General features: G+C 40.9%; 1 protein-coding gene and 2 long non-coding RNA genes across 4 annotated transcripts; 2 read left to right on the forward strand and 1 right to left on the reverse strand.

Moving 5' to 3' along the window:
- Window positions 1–7,404: 7,404 nt before the first annotated feature.
- On the reverse strand, window positions 7,405–18,402 carry LOC131107044 (inactive pancreatic lipase-related protein 1-like). The gene is made up of 12 exons (XM_058056684.2): window positions 18,317–18,402; window positions 16,984–17,135; window positions 16,769–16,888; window positions 15,994–16,128; window positions 14,923–15,031; window positions 13,540–13,659; window positions 13,132–13,248; window positions 11,800–11,918; window positions 9,718–9,841; window positions 9,253–9,367; window positions 7,908–8,072; window positions 7,405–7,541 (listed from the first exon to the last, which is right to left on the reverse strand). The coding sequence occupies exons 1-12, from the start codon at window positions 18,369–18,371 to the stop codon at window positions 7,472–7,474; spliced, it is 1,401 nt and encodes a 466-aa protein (XP_057912667.2). The 5' UTR covers window positions 18,372–18,402; the 3' UTR covers window positions 7,405–7,471.
- On the forward strand, window positions 8,224–15,849 carry LOC131107047 (uncharacterized). The gene is made up of 3 exons (XR_013630383.1): window positions 8,224–9,632; window positions 9,710–9,859; window positions 15,764–15,849. It is a non-coding gene; the product is annotated as an uncharacterized LOC131107047 (long non-coding RNA).
- Window positions 15,966–24,339, forward strand: LOC144902115 (uncharacterized). Of its 2 annotated transcripts, XR_013630385.1 has the most exons (4): window positions 15,966–16,143; window positions 16,811–16,918; window positions 19,177–19,372; window positions 23,800–24,339. It is a non-coding gene; the product is annotated as an uncharacterized LOC144902115 (long non-coding RNA). The 2 variants fall into 2 exon arrangements; XR_013630384.1 differs by lacking the exon at window positions 23,800–24,339 and having other exon boundaries at window positions 19,177–19,475.
- The last annotated feature ends 2,047 nt before the right edge of the window (window positions 24,340–26,386 follow it).

A 26,386-nucleotide genomic window follows, 5' to 3' on the forward strand; every position in this document is an offset into this window, starting at 1 on the left:
TACACTCCTGTTACCCAATATTGTGGACATAATGTGAGAAAATAAGACATATAAAACATAGAAAGCTTGTTTATGACCTTCTAAATGCAATTTTTAACATTATTAGAGCTCTCGAGACATGACATAATACCCCTATGGTCACCTTTACACTCCTGTTACCTGATATAGTAGACATAATATGAGAAAATAAGACATATAAAACATAGAAAGCTTGTTTATGACCTTCTAAATGCAATTTTTAACATTATTAGAGCTCTTAAGACATGAAATAACACCCCTATAGTCACCTTTACACTCCTGTTACCTGATACAGTAGACATAATATGAGAAAATAAAACATATAAAACTTGTTTGTGACCTTCTAAATGCAATTTGTAACTTTAGAGCTCTCAAGACATGAAATAACACCCCTATAGTCACCTTTACACTCCTGTTACCCAATATAGTAGACATAATATGAGAAAATAAGACAAAAAACCCAAAGAAAACTTGTTTATGACCTTCTAAATCTTCTGCAATTTTTAACATTATTAGAGCCCTCAAGACATGAAATAACACCCCTATAGTCAGTGAAATGATCACTGCAAAGAACAGAACTGGAGATAGCCGTGATTTCAAGCCTTCATTGTTGTCTTAAAGCTTCCTCTTTTAGAAAAGAAACTTGGCGTACGACTTGGATACTATGAACATCCAGCAGCAACACAACATTTTGGCATGACTACTATTTATTCGTTTTGATTCATTCATTTTCACGGGGGTGCTGGAGCCTATCCCAGCTGTCTTGGAGCGAGAGGCGGGGTACACCCTGGACCTGGTGGCCAGCACCAGCCAATCACAGGGCACATATAGACAAACAACCATTCACACTCACATTCATACCTATGGACAATTTGGAGTGGCTAATTAACTTAGCATGTTTTTTTGGAATGTGGGAGGAAACCGGAGTACCCGGAGAAAACCCACGCATGCACGGTGAGAACATGCAAACTCCACACAGAGATGGTGGAATCGAACTCGGGTCTCCTAGCTGTGTGACCTGACTACTAGTAGCTGACTGCACTACAGCGCCCCTGCTGGTGGCAGCCTAGTGGTACGCTCCATTTTTGCCTGCAAACATGGACACCGGACAATTCTAGGAACTTTCGTGGCGGATTCCAAATTTTTCCATGTCCCAAGACAATTAACCAGCGTCTTTGGGAATCGAACTATACGCTCCTGCTACTTGCTTGCCAGTGAATCCTGTGTATTGATAAGCTATTGACGTATTATTTCTTATCCAACACATACAATGGAATGTATTCATTTTGACAGGTTGCACTTTTGTTAGCTTATAGCTAACAAAATGTTTAGCAAAGCTTAGCGTTTACTCCATGTGCACCATACTGTGTACTACTGTGTACTAGTATGTGCTACGTACTATGAAGTAGTATGTGCGTCATACTACGTAGAGGACCTAGTGAACACTTGAAGTGGATGGACGTGAATGTTTGGGTGTAGACATGGTTTGTTTTTTGTTTTCACACATAATTGCTAATTGCTAATTGCTAATTGAATGTAGCGGTTAAATGTATTCTAATCAATGGCAACAATTGGCTCACCAATAAAACGTCTACTTAAAGCAACAGCGTCTTCTTTTCTTCTCGCCACCTGCCGCCTTGTTTTCATAGTGCACCACAGTCTTTGCCAGATTGTCCCTGGTTTCGCGCCCTCAGTATCTGATTTCTGGCTTTCGTTTCATTTCTGGCACATTTGTCCGTGCTAGCTTATGTGTCTTTTGCTTCTGTTGTTTTTTGTTCGGCTTTTTCCTTTCTTTTTTGCCTGTTAGCCTTATGCTAGCAGTGATTTTTGGCTTTTTGTAGTTTTCACTTGGCGCTAAATTTTTTCATCTTTTGTTGTACTTTGTATATATCTTTACCTCGTTGGGGTCTCCTTTGGTTGAAATAAATACTTTTTGTTGTTTTTTGCGTCTTGGATTCCCGATCGGCTAATGTCATTTTTAGCAATACAAAGTGAAATTAGCATTACCCTTGCTAGCACACACCTATGCTTGATAGAATGAATATATTGTTTGTTTTTTTTTTCACACAATTTTTCTGCATGCTAACTCGAGCCGCCGTGGTGTAGTGGTTAGCATTCTGAACTTCGGTGCAAACACCCTGGGTTCGAATCTCTAATAGTATAAGCATCATTGGTATTTGTCAGGAAGCGCATCCGGAATATAAAGTCCGTATGCGGATCAAAAATCTGTTGTGGCGACTTCCGGGATCAGGAAAAAGCCGAAAAAAAAACAAGCAGTTACTGCATGCTAATGGTTGTACAACTAGCAACTTGAGACTTGAGGCTCAAGATTTGGGATTAAAGACTTGAGACTTGACTTTGGAATTGCTCATCTTTTCTCGAGACTGGATTTGAGACTTGGGATTAAAGATTTAAGACTTCACATGGATGTCTTTACTTGAGACTTGGCTCAAGATTTGGGATTAAAGACTTGAGACTTGACTTTGGAATTGCTCATCTTTACTTGAGACTCGACTTGAGACTTGGGATTAAAGACTTGAGATTTGACTTTGGAATTGTTAGTCTTTACTTAAGACTCGATTTGAGATTTGGGATTAAAGACTTTTGACATGGAAGCCTTTATTTTGAGATGTGACCTGATATTTGGCATTTAAGACTTAGGACTTGACTTGGACGTGTGCCTCTTTACTTGAGACATGACTCGAGATTGGGATTAAAGACTTGAGCCTTGACATGGACGTCTTTACTTGATATGTGAACCAATACTTGGGATTAAAGACTTGAGATTTGATTTTGGAATTGTCCATCTTTACTTAAGACTCGACTTGAGACTTGGGATTAAAGACTTGAGCCTTGACACAGAAGCCTTTATTTTGAGATGTGACCTGATATTTGGCATTTAAGACTTAGGACTTGACTTGGACGTGTACCTCTTTACTTGAGACATGACTCGAGATTGGGATTAAAGACTTGAGACTTGACATGGACGTCTTTACTTGATATGTGAACCAATACTTGGGATTAAAGACTTGAGATTTGATTTTGGAATTGTTCATCTTTACTTGAGACTCGACTTGAGACTTGGGATTAAAGACTTGAGACGGATGTCTTTACTTAATATGTGAACCAATACTCGGGATTAAAGACTTGAGACTTCACTTGGACATGTACGTCTTTACTTAAGACTCGACTTGAGACTTGGGATTAAAGACTTGAGCCTTGACATGGAAGCCTTTATTTTGAGATGTGACCTGATATTTGGCATTTAAGATTTAGGACCTGACTTGGATGTGTACCTCTTTACTTGAGACATGACTCGAGATTGGGATTAAAGACTTGACACTTGACAAGGACCTGTACCTCTTTACTTGAGAATCGACTTGAGACTTGGGATTAAAGACTTGAGCCTTGACATGGACGTCTTTACTTGATATGATACCCAAAACTTGGGATTAAAGACTTGAGACCTGACTTGGACATGTACCTCTTTATTTGAGACTCGACTTGAGACTTCGGATTAAAGACTTGAGCCTTGACATGGACGTCTTTACTTGATATGATACCCAAAACTTGGGATTAAAGACTTGAGACTTGACTTGGACATGTACCTCTTTACTTGAGACTCGACTTGAGACTTGGGATTAAAGACTTGAGACTTGACATGGAGGTCTTTACTTAATATGTGAACCAATACTTGGGATTAAAGACTTGAGACTTGACTTGGACATGTACATCTTTACTTGAGACTCGACTTGAGACTTGGGATTAAAGACTTGAGCCTTGACATGGAGGTCTTTACTTGATATGTGAACCAATACTTGGGATTAAAGACTTGAGATTGATTTTGGAATTGTTCATCTTTACTTGAGACTCGACTTGAGACTTGGGATTGAGGACTTGAGACTTGACATGGATGTCTTTATTTAATATGTGAACCAATACTCGGGATTAAAGACCTGAGACTTGACTTGGACATGTACATCTTTACTTGAGACTCGACTTGAGACTTGGGATTAAAGACCTGAGCCTTGACATGGAAGCCTTTATTTTGAGATGTGACCTGATATTTGGCATTTAAGACTTAGGACTTGACTTGGACCTGTACCTCTTTACTTGAGACATGACTCGAGATTGGGATTAAAGACTTGAGACTTGACATGGAGGTCTTTAATTGATATGTGAACCAATACTTGGGATTAAAGACTTGAGACTTGACATGGAGGTCTTTCCTTAATATGTGAACCAATACTTGGGATTAAAGACTTGACACTTGACTTGGACATGTACCTCTTTACTTGAGACTCGACTTGAGACTTGGGATTAAAGACTTGAGACTTGACATGGACGTCTTTACTTGATATGATACCCAAAACTTGGGATTAAAGACTTGAGACTTGACTTGGACATGTACCTCTTTACTTGAGACTCGACTTGAGATTTGGGATTAAAGACTTGAGACTTGACATGGAGGTCTTTACTTAATATGTGAACCAATACTTGGGATTAAAGACTTGACACTTGACAAGGACCTGTACCTCTTTACTTGAGACTCGACTTGAGACTTGGGATTAAAGACTTGAGCCTTGACATGGACGTCTTTACTTGATATGATACCCAAAACTTGGGATTAAAGACTTGAGACTTGACTTGGACATGTACCTCTTTACTTGAGACTCGACTTGAGACTTGGGATTAAAGACTTGAGACTTGACATGGAGGTCTTTACTTAATATGTGAACCAATACTTGGGATTAAAGACTTGACACTTGACTTGGACATGTACCTCTTTACTTGAGACTCGACTTGAGACTTGGGATTAAAGACTTGAGCCTTGACATGGACGTCTTTACTTGATATGATACCCAAAACTTGGGATTAAAGACTTGAGACCTGACTTGGACATGTACCTTTTTACTCGAGACTAGAATGAAAAATGTGGCCCCTTGCAATCATCAATTTGCTTGGAGCACGAGTGCTGCTGACGCGGTGGTGTCTCCGCCATGTGGCGGAAACGGAAGCACAAAGTGCTCGGATGTTGTCGGCCGCGCGTCTCTGGCTTTCTTGACAAATAAAGTTATTCTCGAAGCCGCCACTAAAGCGACTCGGCAGTCAGGGGTTACATTTGTTTTGCAAGCACTCTTTAAAGGTGCCATTCCCTCCCTCCTCCGCCGCCTCCATTAATACCTCAACTCGTTCCCGAGTTGTCGCTAAAACGCCTGATGTTGCTAACAATGCCACCCTCAAAGCCAGCGGTTTAAAGAGCGCTGAAAGGAAGCGCTGTCATTTGGAAATTCCCATAATTACAGGAATTAGCCTGCTATTTTGTCATTAGCCTTCACTCTCAATGAGCCAATCATGGAAAGACAAACAAGACGGTGAGACAAAGACACACGTCTTTAGAGGATTTCAAGACAGAGCCCACACATTCACTTTGCTATTTTATTAATATCATTAATGCAGTCAGGCAGGAAGCAGAGTCGCTTCCTGTGATTGGTATTGTGCCTTGATGGCTGGGCGAAAAGGGAAGGCAGAGTGATTTGGAATGCACTTTGTTAGCACGGTGATGAGAATGGCAGCTCGCCTTTTTTTTAAAGCCGCGTATTTGCCAGCTTAATTACACGCTGCGCCTTCCAACCAATGAAGCCAAAAACAATGACACACAATCAGGACTTCATAAACCAGCAAAAAAGGCCACCGACACATTAATGAGTGCATTGCCCACACATGCGCACGTGCACGTGCACCAGCCTTTTGGAGATACAGATATACGCCGCAGGAAGGAAGTTATTGCCGTTCCTTGTCCTTGTCAACACTCTAAGCTGGGGGTCGGCAACCCGTGGCTCCCTGGAGCTTTTTGAAAAAATTTTTGAAAATGGAAAAAAATATTTTTTGTTTAAATATAATTTCTGTAGGAGGACAAACATTCTTAACATTTTCCAATGCTGAGTCAATATATATATATATATTTTTTTTTTTTTACTGTATGTGCCTCCTTTTTTTTTATATTTTATTACAAGCTTCAATTGTACAAAACAATAACAATATAAGCAGAATTACAGGAACATAAAAGTGCAATTCTACAGAACAATATCAACAAAAAATAAATAACAAAGAAAGGAATGTGCGAGGGATATTGCTTGAAAATAAGAACAACAAAATAAAAATATAAAACATGTCACTTAAGCTTGTTCTTCATATTAATTATTTTTAGAACGTGTATGAATGCTGAGTAAATATATATATATATATATTTTTGCTGAGTAAATACATAGATATATTGTTTTCTGAGGAAATATTACATTTCAACATTTCTGTCAACGAAGATTTACGTCATAGCCTGCGACACACGTTTCTATCAGCAGGGCGGGATGCCAGGCAGGTGCCTGTTAGAAACAAACCGGCGGCTGTGTGATGGGCCATGGATCCCAAAGGGAAAAACAAAAAGTGATCTCTGATTTTCCTCAGTATATATTTGGAATGACGCTTATATTATTTTGTTTTATTTTATTATTATTGTGTTTTGTTGCTCGGGTCCGAGTGTTACAGGCATTTGCCTTGGACAGCTATGTAGGGGTGGCTTTGCCTGACCTTTGAACCAGGAAGTTCGTCCGTCTTGAAATGCCTCGGGTCGTTTAAATAAAGTTGGTTTGAAGTAACACGTAATTTTTTTAACATTCACAGCTGAATAATACGGACAAGTTAACACCAGGATAGCTACGTTGGTTTGGTAGATACTTTATTCATATATCTACCGAGCTAGCTCGCTAGCTACCTGACAAGTTAACAGCAGGATAGCTACGTTGGTTAGGTAGATACTTTATATATCTATCTCCCTACCTAGCTAGCTAGCTACCCGACAAGTTAACACCAGGATAGCTACGTTGGTTGCGTGTCAAAAGAGAAGAGGATTTTTACCCTTTGCACTGACTTGCTTGATATTTGCACGGAAATCAAACATAAACTGTATTTAATTTATTTTCATTTTAACAATTACGCATAATTTATTAATATTGTAACGAAGTTAAACTTGAGGCGGCATCGTACAACACAGTAGTCACATGATGCGTCATTCCCTACAGGATGCACTGCGGGGAAAATAAATATTTAATCATGAAGGCTCATTATGTATTTGTAGCCAACTTAGTCATTTTGATAGTAGGCTAATATAGCTAATATAGATACATACAGCATGTGTTGCCTTCATTGGAAGGCTTATATAAGGCTTTTTGGTGCACACCAATCATTCAAGGCGTCCCCCAAGGTTCAGTCCTCGTGCATTTACTGAGTACCGGCAATCTGCAGGTAAGGCCCAACAAATAAAATATGATCATACGTTGGATGAATGAATGAATGACAAGTACAGGACTATTGAAAAGAAGCCAAATGGTTTGCATTCAGCATCTTTATTAAAAATTATTTCCAGCCTTTATTGATTGATGCATAACAGTAGTTGTTATTCTTGGCATGGAAGGACCGCCTGGATCACATTTTCCGCCACATTTTCTTTTCCACAGAAATAACTTCTGCGAGAGAAAGAAGACATAAAGCGATTTAGTGGAAGTGTTGGACACAGAGGCTTTGTCTTATAAAATATCTACAACTCATACTGCTGATTATTTAAGATGAAGAAATCACTCCTCACTCATCTACGAGCTCGAAAGTCCAATGCTGCCCTCTAGTGGAATTAACAAAGACTACACTCATCTTGCAGAGGAACTTGAGGGCCATTACAATATAAAGACACATTTTCTGTTTTTTAATGTACATTATATTGATACATAAAATATTTTATTATAACACCGTTTGAAAAGAGCATTTAAGTAGTGTTTAAATAATTATTTATTATTTTATTAATTAAACAAATCAAGCAAAAGCAGAACAGAACTTACATCTTCTTGTCTCCCCTCAGCAGCTCCACCTTGGATGCTCCATACTTGGGATTCAAAGGATTGAAGATGTGGTTGTTCCAGCGGAATCTCACCTCTGTCACGTCGCCCACGTCTACCTCGGCATCGATACGTACTTCATACGTCTTTCCTGGCTTCATCATACCCCTGAAGAGAGACAGCTTCAGCAAATACTCATCTGTTATTACTGCAGTCTGATATTACTGCAAGTATTACTGGGGCGTAACGACAACATAAAGTAGGCTTGGAGTTTTGGTCCCCTGTGGGATTGACTTTGACATGAAGTAATGTGGTATAGTATGTATAGTAAGAAGGTATAGTATGTGTGTGTATGGTACACAAAGTAGTGTGGTATATAGTATATGTGTGTATGGTACACGAAGTAGTGTGGTATATAGTATATGTGTGTATGATAGACTTTCTTTATTGTGTATGGTACCTGAAGTAGTGTGGCACATAGTATGTGTGTGTATGGTACATGAAGTAGTGTGCTATATAGTACGTGTGTGTATGGTATATGAAGTAGTGTGCTATATAGTATGTGTGTGTATGGTACATGAAGTAGTGGGGTATATAGAATGTGGGCATGGTACATGAAGTAGTGGGGTATAGTATGGTTTGTATGGTATATAGTATGGTACATGAAGTAGTGGGGTATAGTATGTGTGTGTGGTACATGAAGTAGTGGGGTATAGTATTGTTTGTATGGTATATGAAGTAGTGGGATATAGTATGTGTGTGTATGGTATATTGTATGGTACATGAAGTAGTGGGGTGTAGTATGTGTGTGTATGGTACATGAAGTAGTGGGGTATAGTATGGTTTGTATGGTATATAAAGTAGTGGGATATAGTATGTGTGTATGGTACATGAAGTAGTGGGGTATAGTATGTGTGTGTATGGTACATGAAGTAGTGGGGTGTAGTATGTGTGTGTATGGTACATGAAGTAGTGGGGTATAGTATGTGTGCACACAAACTATACCCCACTACTTCATGTACCAGTATGTATGTATGTACACATGTGTATGGTACATGAAGTAGTGTGGTATATAGTATATGTGTGTATGGTACATGAAGTAGTGGGGTATAGTATGTGTGTATGGTACATGAAGTAGTGAGGTATAGTATGGTGTGTATGGTACATGAAGTAGTGAGGTACAGTATTGTGTGTATGGTACATGAAGTAGTGTGGTATATAATATGGTGTGTATGGTACATGAAGTAGTGCGATATATAGTATGTGTGTGAATGGTATACAGTATGGTGTGTATGGAACATGTAGAAGTAGTGAGGTGTAGTAATGCATGAGGTGAAAAGCGTCTCACGCATGAATTCGGTGCTCCTCCGTGAAGAGGCGTTGTCCAGCCAGGGCCACGTACATGAAGCCTGGGTTGGACCAGCTGGGGCCATCCAAGGTTACCTTGATGTTGTAGCTGTATCCTATCAGACCATAGACACCAAGTGTCCACATTGTTGCTCCTGTCATAATCGACTCATTTCAACAAGTCGTTCATGGCTAGCACATCTTTGCTTAGCTTTGACACGGTGGATACGTATGTTTGTCCATCTTCTTGCAAACTTACTATGTAGAAATTCAATGACTGGTACGTGGCCTTAAAGGGAAGGCACGACTGCCATCAGGCAACCAAAATGCTGAAAAAGCAGAAAGTCAAGTGGGCAACCAAGCCAGCACTGAAAACACAAGGTAAGTCTACTTCTGGTCTAATATGGCGGCTAACATCCCTACACGCTTCTTACAAAGCCAAAATCATATCTTCACAGAAACCTACGTCCAAAGGGCTCAGAACTTCCGGTGGTAAAGAAGTACTTGGAGGTGGTATTCGTCACAGGTCTCCAGTCCGCCATGAAGCCCATCAGAGGACATATGTCGTCACCGCATGGAAAACACTTTCCCTGCAAAGACGAGACATGGTAAAAGAACCCAGCACAGTGTAGATAAGACATGGTTAAAGAACCCAGCACAGCAAAAAAAACATGGTAACACAACCTATTACAGAATAGTCAAGACGGTAAAAAACCCAGTAGAGAAAGATAAGACATGGTAAAAGAACCCGGTACAGCAAAGATAAGACATGGTCAAAAAACACAACCCAGCAAAGACATGATAAAAGAGCCCAGTAGAGCAAAGATAAGACATGGTAAAAGAACCCAGTACAGCAAAGACATGGTAAAAGAGCGCAGAACCAGCAAAGGTGAGACATGGTAAAATTACCCAGCACAGCAAAGATAAGACATGGTAAAATAACCCAGTACAGCAAAGACATGGTAAAAGAGCCCAGCCCAGCAAAGATGAGACATGGTAAAATTACCCAGCACATCAAAGACATGATAAAAGAGCCCAGTGAAGCAAAGATAAGACATGGTAAAAGAACCCAGCACAGCAAAGATAAGACTTGGTCAAAGAACCCAGTACAGTAAAGACATGGTAAAAGAGCCCAGCCCAGTAAAGATGAGACATGGTAAAATTACCCAACACAGCAAAGACATGATAAAAGAGCCCAGTAGAGCAAAGATAAGACATGGTAAAATAACCCAGTACAGCAAAGACATGGTAAAAGAGCCCAGCCCAGTAAAGATGAGACATGGTAAAATTACCCAACACAACAAAGACATGATAAAAGAGCCCAGTAGAGCAAAGATAAGACATGGTAAAAGAACCCAGCACAGCAAAGATAAGACTTGGTCAAAGAACCCAGTACAGCAAAGACATGGTAAAAGAGCCCAGCCCAGCAAAGATGAGACATGGTAAAATTACCCAACACAGCAAAGACATGATAAAAGAGCCCAGTAGAGCAAAGATAAGACATGGTAAAAGAACCCTGTACAGCAAAGACATGGTAAAAGAGCCCAGCCCAGCAAAGATGAGACATGGCAAAATTACCCAGCACAGCAAAGACATGGTAAAAGAGCCCAGTAGAGCAAAGATAAGACATGGTAAAACAACCCAGCACAGCAAAGATAAGACTTGGTAAAAGAACCCAGTACAGTAAAGACATGGTAAAAGAGCCCAGCCCAGCAAAGATGAGACACGGTTAAAATTAGCCAACACAGCAAAGACATGGTAAAAGAACCCAGCACAGCAAAGCTGCAAATGAGAGCCTTTTGTTCCGGCCATCAGGTCTGGTGCTTGTGTGTCTCAGCCATGATTACAATAACATTACTGACACCTAGTGACCAGTGTAAAGTACTACCCATCATCACAGCCTCTCTTCCAATGCGTCTTCTGAATGCCTTATATTTGTATAGGACTACATTTTGCCATGTCTGTGCTTGAAAATGCTTTATTTAAAAAAGTGTCAAACATTTGCTTCATTATCTTCATTATCTTTACACTAACGTTTAGTGTTTTGCGCTAACAATGCTAAAAAACCACAAAGCTGAAGCATACAATGAGCTTGCTGTGCAGAGGAATGAATAAACCAAATGGATTGGGTCTAGAAGTCTGTGAAGTGTACACGCAGGGATTTGTAACATTTAATAACACCAAGTACTTCAATGGTGGCTTTGATGAAGATGGGGATAATCTGGCAGAGACGCGGACAGCTGCAAACACAAGTTGTCCCCACGGAAGACACGAGGCACGCCTTTTTAGAATTTCCCCACCGAGAATCCTGGACTGGAACTTTACCGACTTTACTGTTACAGTAAAGAAGTTATTGACTAAAAAGAAAGTATACTTGCATTATTCAGTCATTCAATCCCCAGTGTATCCCCAATACAACAAGACCCCCCCTCTTATTTGAAGACCCCATACGGTGGGTTGAAGTCAAAGGAACTGTCACCTCAAAGAAAGTTCTAGAGAAGCATAAAGATGGGCAAAATATGAGGAAAACGTGTTAGCTTGGACTCACAGCTACAAAAGTGTCCGCATCGGAGCAAGGGAATCCAACAAAGCCCTGCGGTTTGGCGATACTCTCCTTGTAGTACTGGTAGGCTCGCACATGATTGCAGGGGTCGAACCTTCTGGTACCTGACAGGAAATATGGCGGCAAAAGGGGACTAAGTCAAGAGATGCTGATGAACAAAAGACGGAAGTGATGGACGTCCAGCTATGCAGCCCTCCCCTGTCATGTGACATCAGCGGTCCCCTTCCAGACCTAAACCTCAGAGACTCCAGCTTAGCCTTTCCAGACGCAGACCTAAGCCCTTCCAGATGCGGCCCCAACCCTCCTACACCCAAACTTATTTCTTCCAGACCCAGACCCAACTCTCCCAGACCCCTACTTAACCTTTCCAGACCTAACCTATCCAAACCCAGACCTAAGTCTCCCAGACCCCTACTTAACCTTTCCAGACCCAGATGTAACCTATCCAAACCCAAACCTAACTCTCCCAGACCTCTACTTAACCTTTCTAGACCCGTATTTAACCTTTCCAGACCCGTATTTAACCTATCCAAACCCAGACCTAACTCTCCCAGACCCCTACTTAACCTTTCCAGACCCAGACCTAACCTATCCAAACCCAGACCTAAGTCTCCCAGACCCCTACTTAACCTTTCCAGACCCAGATGTAACCTATCCAAACCCAGACCTAACCTATCCAAACCCAAACCTAACTCTCCCAGACCTCTACTTAACCTTTCCAGACCCGTATTTAACCTATCCAAACCCAGACCTAACTCTCCCAGACCCCTACTTAACCTTTCCAGAACTAACCTATCCAAACCCAGACCTAAGTCTCCCAGGCCCCTACTTAACTTTCCAGACCCAGACCTAACCTATCCAAACCCAGACCTAAGTCTCCCAGACCCCTACTTAACCTTTCCAGACCCAAACCTAACCTATCCAAACCCAGACCTAAGTCTCCCAGACCCCTACTTAACCTTTCCAGACCCAGACCTAAGTCTCCCTCACCCCTACTTAACCTTTCCAGACCCAGACCTAACCTATCCAAACCCAGACCTAAGTCTCCCAGAGCCCTACTTAACCTTTCCAGATTTAACCTATCCAAACCTTGACATAGCCCTTTCAGACCCAGACCTAACCCACCCAGACCTAACCATTAGCAAGCGTTGCTAAATGAAAGTTGAATAAAACAATAGCGGACTTCTTCCGTTCTAGTTTAGTGCCGTGGTAGACGTGTGTTTTTGGTAGACGTGTGTTTTTGACGCGCTGCGCCCTGCAGTTTGGGAGCCTTAATATAACCCGGCCTTAATTGATCACCTGGTATGTTGACGTTACCTTGCCAGATAGCATCCAGGTCTTTTGGATTGCCTTTGTTAGCGTTGCAACCAGGCATCAGCTCCCCTCCGTTGGGGTAGAAGTCAACGTGTCCAACGGGCTGAACCATACCAAGACCTGCGATGGCGCAGAGCAAAACATTTCAGTTACTCCATCAGTTGACCCGATTTAGAGTCACCAATCAATCTCGCATGAATGGAATGTGGGAGGAAACCGGAGAACCCGGAGAAAACCCACGCATGTGCGGGGAGAACATGGAAACTCCACACATTCCCAAGCGGATAATCAGACCCGAGTTTTGGGTCCGATCTCCAGACTGTGTGGAGCAATTCAATTCCAATTCTTCAAATGATTGCCTGTACTTAACTTAGCTTAACTTAACTTAACAATAATAATAAGAATATGTACCAAGTTTGGAGTTGAAAGGAAGTCCGTCAGTGTGAATGACATCCACAAAGGTGGCATCAGTTGTGTCCAGACACACGGCTGCAATTGTGTCACTGAAGTAAGGTTCAGTTGGGTCCAGTCCTGCCAAGTAACGGATAGGAATGAGACGGATATTCGTTGCATTTTTTGCCAATTACAAGCATGAAACAAGTACAGCTACTCATTATCTGTAATCGTGCGAAGGGAAATCCTCATTATGAATAAACGTTTTAGACAGCAATTCAAGGCTGCGTCAAGGCTACAGCGGTCCCTACAGCCCCGGGGGAGGCGCGCCTCAGCTAGCTATGTTAAATGGCTACTGTAGCGTTGCAGGAAATGAAAGATGACTGCTGTCTGTGACGCAAGTGCTGCCCCACTAAGGCACTAAAAAGACGAGAGAGTGATGAAGTGTCATACAGGAGTGTGCAGCTTATCAACCTGGTGTGTGTGCACCACTGTGGAAGCCATCCAGCCTCATTTAGTGACAGTGCTACGAAAACACAGCATCATGGACATCATGGGCTCGAGTTTCGTGGCACAGCACAAGGTGGCGCAGCCCACGCAGTGGTGATTTGGTCCAGTGCACCGCTGCGCCCAGCCAATTTGGTCATTTGGTAGACTGGACTGGGCATGGCGGCGCACCAGGGGAAGGAGTCCACATTTTCAGCTCGGTGCCGTGACAATTTTGTGACAAAACAGCACGCCAAAGTTGCAGGAAAACCGCCAGCTCCGAGCTGGTCTATTCGGGGCGCAGGCGAAGCGCAGTCAACATCTTAGAATTGAAAACTCTGCCAGAAAATGGATGCACGCCAGATCGCCCGTCTGGTTAAACCACGCCCACTTACACATACACCCAGGGGCGTCACTGGGTTCTGAGGACTGGGGGGTCGTAGCCCCCCTGGAGATGCACAGGATATGGATTTAGTAGACAATTAGAAAATCATTATTATATTATTAATTTGCTGATTATTATTATTACGATCATCATTATTCTTCTGATTATTACTACTACTAGTAGGCTAGTATTAGCCTGCTTATTGGCTTGCTTATTAGCCTTCTTTTACCCTAGTATATGAAATTTGTCAGAGATTTTTTTTTTCTTTTTTTTTGTAAAAAAAAATGTAAAAAATCCTTTTTTGTATATTTGTATTATTATTTTTTTTTTTACAAAAAATATTTTTCCATAAGAAATATTTTAAAAATCTTAAAAAATATATCAAATTATTCAGGGGGGCTTAAAAAAAAAAGGCCTAATGACGCCACTGGATACACCTAGTAATGGACAACAATCATCACTCCAGATATACATATAATACTGCACTACTGAAGTACTGGTACTGATATGTCGAGTGTTGGGTGGTTTACCCGTGATATGTGCGAGTCCGCTGATCTTGCTACCAACTTCTCCAGCAACGTGAGCGCCGAGGCTGTGGCCGATGATGTAGAACTTATCAGATGTCTGCTTGTAGTTTTCCTGGGTGGGAAACACTCAGTTTGGTAACGATGCTTTGAACAGTCCAGCCATATGAAATATTATATCAAATTCCTAGAGTGGAACCTTGGTTAGCATCACTCATTCCTTCCATCTTCAAAGGGGCGACTACAAAGCGTATGCTAAAATAATCGATTTTTCTCATCAGAAATAATCTAAATCTACTTAATCCCTTCCAGAAAGCCAAAAAGCCAAGATAAAACACATTTTATTAGTTTTACAATTATAGTTAGACATACAGTAAACTATTTCAAATCCTTATAAATACATTTCTTTAACCCCTTCCTGTTTTTTGTTTTGTTTTGTTTTTTTTACCTTAACTGAGGCAAGTTCCACTGTTCCATGTTTTGGCCATTTGTGGATACATGGCTCTCACTGTGGTTGGCTGGAGTCCCAAAGCTTTTCCACACTGATGGATCTCAGTTAGTTTCTCATTTGTTCCTGAATTTGATTACGACGTTTCGATTTTGAGGATCTTTGGGTCTACTTCACTTGCTCAAACTGGTCCTATTTAAGTGATTTGTTGATTGAGAAAAGGTCTAGCACTAATCGGGCCTGGGTGGGTGTGGCCGGGAGACATTGAACTCAGTTACCTTTTAACAGGGGGTGAGGGAATCGCATTTTCCACACAGAGCCACAAAATAAAACAAAAGCATAGAGAAAATACACTGACTGCATAATGGCGCTACGTTTGTTATTCTTTTTTTTTTTTAGGCTATGCATCACCTGACCGCACGACGCTGACGTCATATCAGAGTGGAGCCCACACAGTGGATCAAGTGGATCAGGCTCTACAGGTAAGATGCACAGGCACACTCTGTTCCATCTTAGCATCTTAGCCATTAGCCATGCCTTTATTTGAGCAATTTGGTTAAGCAGACATAGAACCCTCACTGCTAAGGTGCTAAGGTGCTAAGGTGCTAAGGTGCTAAGGCAATGCCTACCATGAGAAACCTCAGCATGGACGCCACCTGGGCAGCCACCACCCTGCCATTATTGGCCGCCTGGGCATACTGAGTCCTCACACCCTTCTTCCACTCCACGGCGATGCAGTTGACGTTCTCCTTCTTCACGATGTCCTGCAGGTAGCAAAGGTAATGCAGATACGTCACAAGGTCAAGCGTCGTGTTTTTCAACTGAGAGAGTTTGACTTTGACATGTGAGTAAAGCGTAACAGCGTGTCGTTGATGTTACAATACTTTGACATGTGAGTAAAGCGTAACGGCGTGTCGTTGATGTTACAGTACTTTGACATGTGAGTAAAGCGTAACAGCGTGTCGTTGATGTTACAATACTTTGACATGTGAGTAAAGCGTAACAGCGTGTCATTAATGTTACAATACTTTGACATGTGAGTAAAGCGTAACGGCGTGTCGTTGATGTTGCAATACTTTGACATGTGAGTAAAGCGTAACGGCGTGTCGTTGATGTTACAATACTTTGACATGTGCGTAACAGCATAATAGCGTGTCGTGAATGTTACAATACTTTGACATGTGAGTAAAGCGTAACAGCGTGTCGTTGATGTTACAGTACTTTGACATGTGAGTAAAGCGTAACGGCGTGTCGTTGATGTTGCAATACTTTGACATGTGAGTAAAGCGTAACAGCGTGTCGTTAATGTTACAATACTTTGACATGTGCGTAACAGCGTAATAGCGTGTCGTTGATGTTACAGTACTTTGACATGTGAGTAAAGCGTAACAGCGCGTCGTTGACCTTGCACATCCCTTGTGGCCAATCCTCATCTCCTTCTTGCAGGTAACCAGGAATGACGAATCGAGTGCTTCTCAAGCCGCTGTAGTTCGACGCCTGAATGGTTTTGTCAGTCTTGATCTCCTGCAGATGTCAACAAGTCACATGATGAAGGTACGTAATGTTACTAAGCACAACATGATCCTCATCGTCAGCGGCGATGGCAGCTTCCTCCTTGCCTGGTAGTAGCTGTTCCTCCGGGTGAAGAGAAGGAAACGGGTGCCGATGTGTTCAGCTTGCCACGGCAGGACACTGGCTGGTCTCTGGGGGGTGCCCCCCCACGGGGGCAGGTCACTGAAGCAGCCGAGCTCACCTAAACATACCTCAGCAGCTAAAAACATGGAGGACGTGCGCAGTCAGAAAGAGTCTTTTTGTCCCTGTACTACGTATATCCAAGGTTAGCACTCCCAGCTAAGCTAACCCCTTTGGGATACAAAAGTACCTGACTGTTGCACCTTTGTATCAGTACAGAAAAGTACTCCTTGAACAAGATGAATGGACCCAAACGACTGTATTTTCCAGACTATAAGTCACACTTTTTTTCATAGGTTGGCTGTTCCTGCCACTTATACTCCAGAGTTTATGTTCCATAAACACTGGACACCTTTTGTGTTCATGTTTATTTTTTGTGTAGCTGAATAAGCATTGTGTTAGCATATCTTACACCTATTCAGCCTGTTCTCTATTCTTTTATTATTGTTAGAACTTGCCTTCCAAGATGGCATAATGTCTGTTTTGGTCAAGTAGTTTGGATAATAAATTACCCGCAAAAAATGCCACTTATGTTTTTTTTCTAGCAATTAAATTAAATTAAATTAAATTAAATTAAATTAAATTAAATTAAATTAAATTAAATTAAATTAAATTAAATTAAATTAAATTAAATTAGGAAAGCAGGAAGTGAACAAATGTAAGAGTTAGTGATTGTAAAAGTACCAGATGGAGGGGTAGGATTTAATAAGCTTTGCTTCTTCCTACTCCTTTTGGACATGTGGAACTGGGAACTGATTATGGGATGCACTCAATTGGAATCTGATGCATGTTCAAATGAAATAAAACCATTACCATTGCACACTGGACACCTTTTGTGTTCATGTTTATTTTTTGTGTAGCTGAATAAGCATTGTGTTAGCATATCTTACATCTATTCAGCCTGTTCTCTATTCTTTTATTGTTAGAACTTGCCTTCCAAAAGGACGTAATGTCAAGGAGTTTGTAAAATAAATTACCTGCAAAAAATGCCACTTATACTCCAGTGCGACTTATGTATGTTTTTTCTACCTATAAAGATTCATTTTTGGCTTTGAGCGACTTGTAGTCCAGAAAATACGGTATTCAATAAACCGGAACCTCGGGTTTGGTCCAAAAGGTCCAAAACAAGATCAATTCGGGATGGACTAATATGGGTTTTTCAGGGCTGATACCAATACTGATACTATAAAGGAGGCCAATTGCTTCCAGCCCGGAGATCAACCACCGATGAACTAAGTACAGATTCTGATTTTGACTCACCTTGGCATGCACCAGCAAGCCAGCAGAGCAGAACTAACCTCCATGTGAGTGACATCTGTACGGAATAAAAGAACAAGACATTATTTGTGATTTTGTTTTCAAAAAGCAGAGTAAAAAATACGAGATAATGGACTGTGGTTACCGTAAGCTTGGACAAAGATGTGGAGAACTGGGCAGGGGTTGGATCCCTTTAAATAGCACTAACTATTTTGGCGCCGCCCTTTACTTCATGAGCTGGTGGGAAACAAGCAGATGGAAAAGTGCACAGAAATGAAAAGACCCTGGTTGGACATGTGCTGCATACACTTCTTATCAGTTTCTTCGATAGATTTGTATGGATCAGTCCAGTCAGTCAACAATGTTACGTAATTGCAGACGTAAAGGACACTTTTTTTTTTCATCCTTATGTGAGACATGAACACTTTCTCTTTTTTGGGCGTTCTAAAGTATAAAAACAACGCAAGTAATGAATGTCCGTAATGGGACACACCAATTGGGCCTTGAGTATTACTTTGAGTATTTTGGGTACTTCCTTCCTGGGTGTATTGAGCTTGATAAAACCACACAAGATCCCCCCCCTGGAGAGCCATCACCTGCTGTGGCAAGCATAAGGATCCGGTGCATAGTGTTCTTTGTGGTGGTCCACGGCGGGCGCCTGGGTGACCTGGTCTTTTGGAAAAAAAAGTTTGAAAATGGAAAAAGATGGTGGAGGGAAATATATTTTTTTGTTTTAATATGGTTTCTGTAGGAGGACAAACATGACATAAACATTCTTAACGTTTTCCAATGCTGTAAAAATTCTGTAAACATTTCTGTCAACAAAGATTTGCGTCATAGCCTGCGACACACGTTTGTATCAGCAGGGCGGGATGCCAGGCAGGTGCCTGTTGGAAACAAACCGGCGACTGTGTGATGGGCCATGGATCCCAAAGGGAAAAAACGAGAAAAATAACTGAGGAGAACAGAGGATTAAACGTTTCTTGGACCGAATCATTTACATGCCCGATGTTGAGAAGCTGACCAGTCATGTCCGAAAACAGAAGTCACATTAAACGGGTAAGAACACAATCCTGTCATAGGCACATATTTAGTAACAAAGTGGCTGTTTTTATAAAGTGATTTCTGATTTTCCTCAGTATATATTTGGAATGACACTTATATTATTATTTTTGTTTATTTTATTATTATTGTAATATTATGTTTTGTTGCTCGGGTCCGAGTGTTACAGGCATTTGCCTTGGACAGCTATGTGAGCGGGACTTGCCTGACTTTTGAACCAGGAAGTTTGTCCGGTGTGAATTTTTTATTATTATTATTATTTTTTTTACCATTTTATTACAAACTTAAATTGCACAAAACAATATAAGCAGAATTACAGGAACATAAAAGTGCAATTATACAAAAAAATATCAACATAAATACGTCCGGTGTGAAATGCCTCGGGGATGGAATGTTTAAATAAAGTTGGTTGAAAGCAACACTTAACATTCTGATAATGTTGACACTTTATCTCGTAATTTCTACTTTTTATCTCGTAATTTCTACTTTTTATCTCGTAATTTCTACTTTTTATCTTGTAATTTTTACTTTTTATCTCGTAACTATGACTTTTTATCTCGTAATTTTGACTATTTATCTCGTAACTATGACTTTTTATCGTAATTTTGACTTTTTATCTTGTAATTATGACTTTTTAATCTGGTAATTATGACTTTTTATGTCATAATTATGACTTACCATTAGGACAACTTTTTTCAGTGGCAGAAACGGACTTCCAAATATTCACGTCATAATCCCATTTCCAAAATTTAGTTTGAAAGAGTTTGAATGACAAAATCACCCAAAGTATATACAGTATATATGTACAATTTCATGTATTTATTTACGCTTTTGCTTTGAAGGCACCAATTAGCTTGATGTGGCCTGGTATGCTTTATCCCTCCTATTGTTCATATGTACAGTACAATACAGGAAACAGACCAGCAGGGGGCAGTCTTGGCAAATAATCTTTGGCAGAAAGCAGAGTGAGCTGAGATTTGGAGCTTGGAGGTTAATCCCATGTGAAAACATTGCTCTCCTCCGGGCTCCTGGACACATCAGCCAATTAGAGGTGTCGGGGATTGCTTTTAGATAAGACTTAGACCTAAGTCTGGGGGCGGTAGGGGTTGTGTGTGTGTTAGTGATGTGTGGATGGATACTGAAATAGCGATCCCTCCGATACCAGTGCATGTTCTACAATTGATGACTCAAGTCTTTGATACATTAGAGGTCATGTTTGACTGAAATGTTTGTCTGGTTCTTAATGATGATGTTCGTCTGTCGCTGGCGAAGACGACCACAACCTCGTATATCACGTAGTCTTGTGTCATCAAGTCAGTTCCTGCCTCATTTACATAAAAGTTCCTGGGACCTGCTGCTGTGCAAACGCAAAACACAATAGAGCATCGCTTGAAAAGGCCTTTAGTAGTTGAATGAATGTGTGTATGTGTGTGTGTGTGTGTGTGTGTGTGTGAATGTGTGTCAAGTATTTGTAAAACACCAGGACTGTCCAGTCTCGCTAAAGCTAAAGCGTAGAAAAACCTGTTTGGGACTTTCTAAATGTGATTTAGTCAACGTTATTAGAGCCCTCTAGACATTAAATAACACCCCTATGGTGACCTTTACACTCATATATGCTAATAATATACTAGCATGACATGTTGTCACAAATACTACATGCTCACAGTATGTAGTAAAAATACATAATATTTAATACACACCAGCATACCAGAGTCTTATTTGTGTCTTAAATGCCTTATTTTCTTCTTAGCAGTCTTAGGGGGAAGTCGTAGGAGTCTTAGGTTACATAAATGATCTGCTCTTGGGTTGGAGGTAGGGTGGGGGGTAGGTGGTTTGGGTCGGAGGTGGGGTGGGGGGTAGGTGGTTTGGGTCGGAGGTAGGGTGGGGGGTAGGTGGTGTGGGTAGGGTTTATGGTAAGAGTTAGGGTGGGAAGCAGGGTGGGAGGTAGGTGGTTTAGTTAAGGGTTAGGGTGGGGGGTAGGTGGTTTGGGTTGGAGATAAGGTAAGAGGCAGGGTGGGAGGTTGGAGTTTTGGGTTTGAGGTAGGGTGGGAGGTAGGTGGTTTGGGTCCGAGGGTAAGGTTGGAGTTAGGGTGGGAGGTAAGTTGTTTGGTTAAGGGTTAAGGTTGTACTTAGGGTGGGAGGTAGGTGTTTTAGGTCTGGGGTTATGGTTGGAGTTCGGGTGGGAGGTAGGTGGTTTCAGTTGGAGTTAGGGTGGGAGGTAGGTGGTTTGGTTTGGGGGTGGGACATCGGTGGTTTGGTTAAGGATTAAGGTTGGAGTTAGGGTGGGAAGTAGGTGGTTTGGTTTGGGGGTGGGACATCGGTGGTTTGGTTAAGGATTAAGGTTGGAGTTAGGGTGGGAAGTAGGTGGTTTGGTTTGGGGGTGGGAGGTAGGGGGTCTGGTTAAGGATTAAGGTTGGAGTTAGGGTGGGAGGTAGGTGGTTTGTATAGGACGTAGGATGGGAGGTAGGTGGTTTGGATAGGACATAGGATGGGAGGTAGGTGGTTTGGATCGGACGTAGGGTGGGAAGTAGGTGGTTTGGATAGGACGTAGGGTGGGAAGTAGTTGGTTTGGATAGGACGTAGGGTGGGAAGTAGTTGGTTTGGATAGGACGTAGGGTGGGAAGTAGGCGGTTTGGATAGGACGTAGGGTGGGAAGTAGGACGTTTGGATGGGACATAGGGTGGGAAGTAGGCGGTTTGGATAGGACGTAGGGTGGGAAGTAGGACGTTTGGATGGGACATAGGGTGGGAAGTAGGCGGTTTGGATAGGACGTAGGGTGGGAAGTAGGACGTTTGGATGGGACATAGGGTGGGAAGTAGTTGGTTTGGATAGGACGTAGGGTGGGAAGTAGGCGGTTTGGATAGGACGTAGGGTGGGAAGTAGGCGGTTTGGATAGGACGTAGGGTGGGAAGTAGTTGGTTTGGATAGGACGTAGGATGGGAAGTAGTTGGTTTGGATAGGACGTAGGATGGGAAGTAGTTGGTTTGGATAGGACGTAGGGTGGGAAGTAGGCGGTTTGGATAGGACGTAGGGTGGGAAGTAGGCGGTTTGGATAGGACGTAGGGTGGGAAGTAGTTGGTTTGGATAGGACGTAGGGTGGGAAGTAGGCGGTTTGGATAGAACGTAGGGTGGGAAGTAGGCGGTTTGGATAGGACGTAGGGTGGGAAGTAGGCAGTTTGGATAGGACATAGGGTGGGAGGTAGGATGTAAGGTGGGACGTAGGCGGTTTGGATAGGACATTGGGTGGGAAGTAGGCAGTTTGGATAGGACATAGGGTGGGAAGTAGGCAGTTTGGATAGGACGTAGGGTGGGAAGTAGGACGTAGGGTGGGAGGTAGGATGTAAGGTGGGACGTAGGCGGTTTGGCTTGTGGCGAGGCGTTTAGGTTTGGATTTCAGGGTGGTGCCAAGCCAGGAAAACCTCACGTATGCTCCCATGCTCCATACGGACATCAGGCCATGAGTGTCGGTGTGTTTTGTGGTCTCCTATAAAGAGCTGTACAAATATCAGACGTATCATAACTCATATGAATATGCAGTATGCAATAAACGATAGGACTGAGTGACAATGTCAGTCTCGTCCAAAGCAATTCCCCTGACATATAAATACACCTTCTCATTTCCCTGCCAAACCTGACTATAGACGTCTCTCCTGAACCAACATCTCCAATACGTCCTGAAAGGGATCCTGACTAAATATCTTGAACAAACAGCTCATAAAAAGCAGCACCCAAAGTGACTTTGTTTAGTTAATAACTTGGAAAAGCTTGCGTCAGCCCTTCTAATTTTTCCTAATCCCCGGCAGGAACAAACAGTAAGACGAGAATGACTTTGTCGCTCTTTGCTTCCATCATAATTACCATGAAGGTGTTTTCAGATGGAATGCCAATTGGGTTGTTGGGTTGTCGCTACGACTCCCTCTCATCGCATGGATGGGTCGACCGTGTGGAGCCGTCATTCTGCGATATTCCTTTTTGATTCAAAGGTTGAAAAACTCACGTGACAGACTCCTGGAAAAAGGTGGAAGTGTGAAATAAAACGACATTCCCTCAGGCTTTTCCCTGATTTTTTTTTTTCATCATCTTCCTTTGATTCTTATTGAATCAAAGTTATTAACAATCAAAGTTATTGTTATTGTTTAAATTATTGAATTGAAACAAGGAAGAGCATCGATTCATTGGAATCTTAGCTGAGACACACAAGCACCAGACCTGATGTCACAGCAGCCACAATAACCACTAATTGTCTGTATCGTATCTCCTGTGGTCTCCCGACGAAGAACCCGGCTTGCCCGAGACTCTAATGAGGACTAAGAAAATGGATGTCAGGATGATGGACTAATAAACGCCCGCTCCGAGATGAAAAGGCCACTAATTGAGGAGATGGAGTGCTAACAAACACGTTACGGTTTTTGTTTTCTTTCCAGGTCTTCATACATTCCCAGACTCCCCGGATCCATCCCTAAATCCACCCTCTTTCCTCTGAGGGAATCATTAGAAGTTTTTCTCCAGGCTGTCTGGGATTGTGTGTTGACTTTGTGCAGGAAGAGTATCCATCAGAGAGCAGCATGGACGTTCCCGGTGGTGGAATATTGATCCTGGAATGTGCTATATAAAAGAGCTAAGAGCACATAGTGTGACCGCCACACCTCACTCAACAGGATTGCTTTGTTTACGGGCCACAGGGGCATTTTCTACACAGGGATCAGCGTTTGGAAAACTCCTCTCCGATTCAATAACATGCCTTCTCATCTGCGGGAATTTTTTTTTTTTGTCAGGAATCAAAACAAAATGATATCTCGACGTGAGTTTAAGATGTCATTTGGATGGATAACGAGTCTTACAGCAAAACTGAATCCTGGTCTGGCGGAATCCAACTGGAATCTGAAACTGCGTCATAACTCCCGGGAAGACAGAAGCTTGGGAAGCGGCGAGCCGGTATTCCCGAGGGAGATCGCAACAACCGCTCCGGCCCGGATATTTGTTATGCGGAGGAGCAATCCACCTCATCAAACGAACGATTCCCCGGGAAGAAGTATCAGTCTTTAGGGAACCCATGGCTCTGGGGCCGGAGGTGGTCCTTAAGATAAGATAAGATGTGCCTTTATTCATCCCTCAGTTGGGGAAAATTACAGAGTACAGAATCAGATAAGCAGTACAAAATATTTAAAATATATATTTAAAAAAATATGTATTTTTTTATATTTATATTTTATATTTTTTTATATTTATAAAATATTTAAATAAATATAAAAAAAAAAACCAATATAAACAACCCAAGTTTGTTTATATATAGATTTATTATAGATTTATTGATAGCTCTCAGACTTCTCTTAACACCATTAAATTTCCTTCTTTGCTTTTTTTGGCTTGCATTTTAAAATCAAATATGACGACGGACTAACACAAGGCAGGGAGGCACAGGAGACAATCTGGCAATGAGTATTCCCAGGATAATTTGGCTGCACGTGTGCTATATGGAGGACCACAACTGCCAAAATAATAAATAAATAAAAGTGGAAATAAAAACAAAAATGAAAAAAAAATTAAATACAAAAAAATAAATATAAATGGAAATAAAAACAAAAATATATATTTTTTAAATTTTTTAATCTTGTTTTTTATTTTTGTATTTATTTTTGCTTTTATTTATTTATGTATATATTTTGTATTTTTGTTTTTATTTCCATTTATATTTATTTTTTTGTATTTAATTTTTTGATTTTTTTTTTATTTTTGTTTTTATTTTCACTTTTATTTATTTATTGTTTTGGCAGTTTTGGTCCTCCATAGTGCTAAGGAGGAGACGGAGTATTCCTCCAATTGAGGCTCAGAGCTGCACTGCCACCAACGACAGACAGGTGGCAGCAAAGCAACGCAGCAGATCATGACAGTGTTAAATAGGAAACAATATTATGGGAATACTTTTCAAAATATGGGACTTTGATAGCTCTCTTTGCCAAAAAGGTTCCTGTCTTGCCGTGTCGGACTGGCTGGCGTGTCGTGGGTACTTGTACTTGTACGCAGTATAATTGTAGACTACTAAGCAATTGTATTTATTTATTGGGGAATTACCTGCCCGCAATTTTTGCATTCTGTTTCCTTACTGTACCCAAAATGAAAGCAACCATGAGCATAAATATGAGGTACTGCACGTACCCAAACACTACACTACTACATTGTAGTTGTTAGTACCTTCATATTTCACCTTAATAACAAAAACACAATCTTTATTTACTCTTTATTTAATCTTTATTATTTTTTTTTGTAAATTTAAAGCTTTATTTATTCAAATGCTACACTTTTAAGTTTGTGATACAGCATAACATAGTGTTCTAATGGAATAAAAAATTATTTAGTAAGTGCATATTGCTGGTGTAATTCAGTTTTACCAGGAAATAATCTTTAACTACAAGAAAAACAACAAAAATATCGCCTTGTTAACAGTATTGTGATATATCGTGATATATATATATATTTTTTTTCACAATTTAGGTAAATAATAGTTATTTTCAAGCATCCTAAAATGATTTTTTTTACTGATGTTAGTTACTTTGTTCCACAAAATACTCTTCTGATGGTGGATAAGTCAGGGACTGGATACTTTTTTGACACATAATTTCATTTATTTGTTTTTTTATGTTTTTTTTTGCGTAAATTTAAATCTTTATTTATCCAAATGCTACACTTTAAGTTTGTGATACAGCATAACATAGTGTTCTAATGGAACAAAAAATTATTTAGTAAGTGCATATTGCTGGTGTAATTCAGTTTTACCAGGAAATAATCTTTAACTACAAGAAAAACAACAAAAATATCGCCTTTTTAACAGTATCGTGATATATTGTGATATATAATTTTTTTTTTTAAATCACTATTTAGTTAAATAATGGTTATTTTAAGCATCCTAAAAGGATTTTTTACTGATATTAGTTACTTTGTTCCACAAAAATACTCTTCTGATGGTGGATAAGTCAGGGACTGTATACTTTTTTGACACATAATTTCATTTAT

The sequence above is a fragment of the Doryrhamphus excisus genome, linkage group LG19 (assembly GCF_037039965.1).
Source record: "Doryrhamphus excisus strain RoL-2023G ecotype Guam linkage group LG19, RoL_Dexc_Guam_v1.1, whole genome shotgun sequence".
Classification (NCBI taxonomy): domain Eukaryota; kingdom Metazoa; phylum Chordata; class Actinopteri; order Syngnathiformes; family Syngnathidae; genus Doryrhamphus; species Doryrhamphus excisus.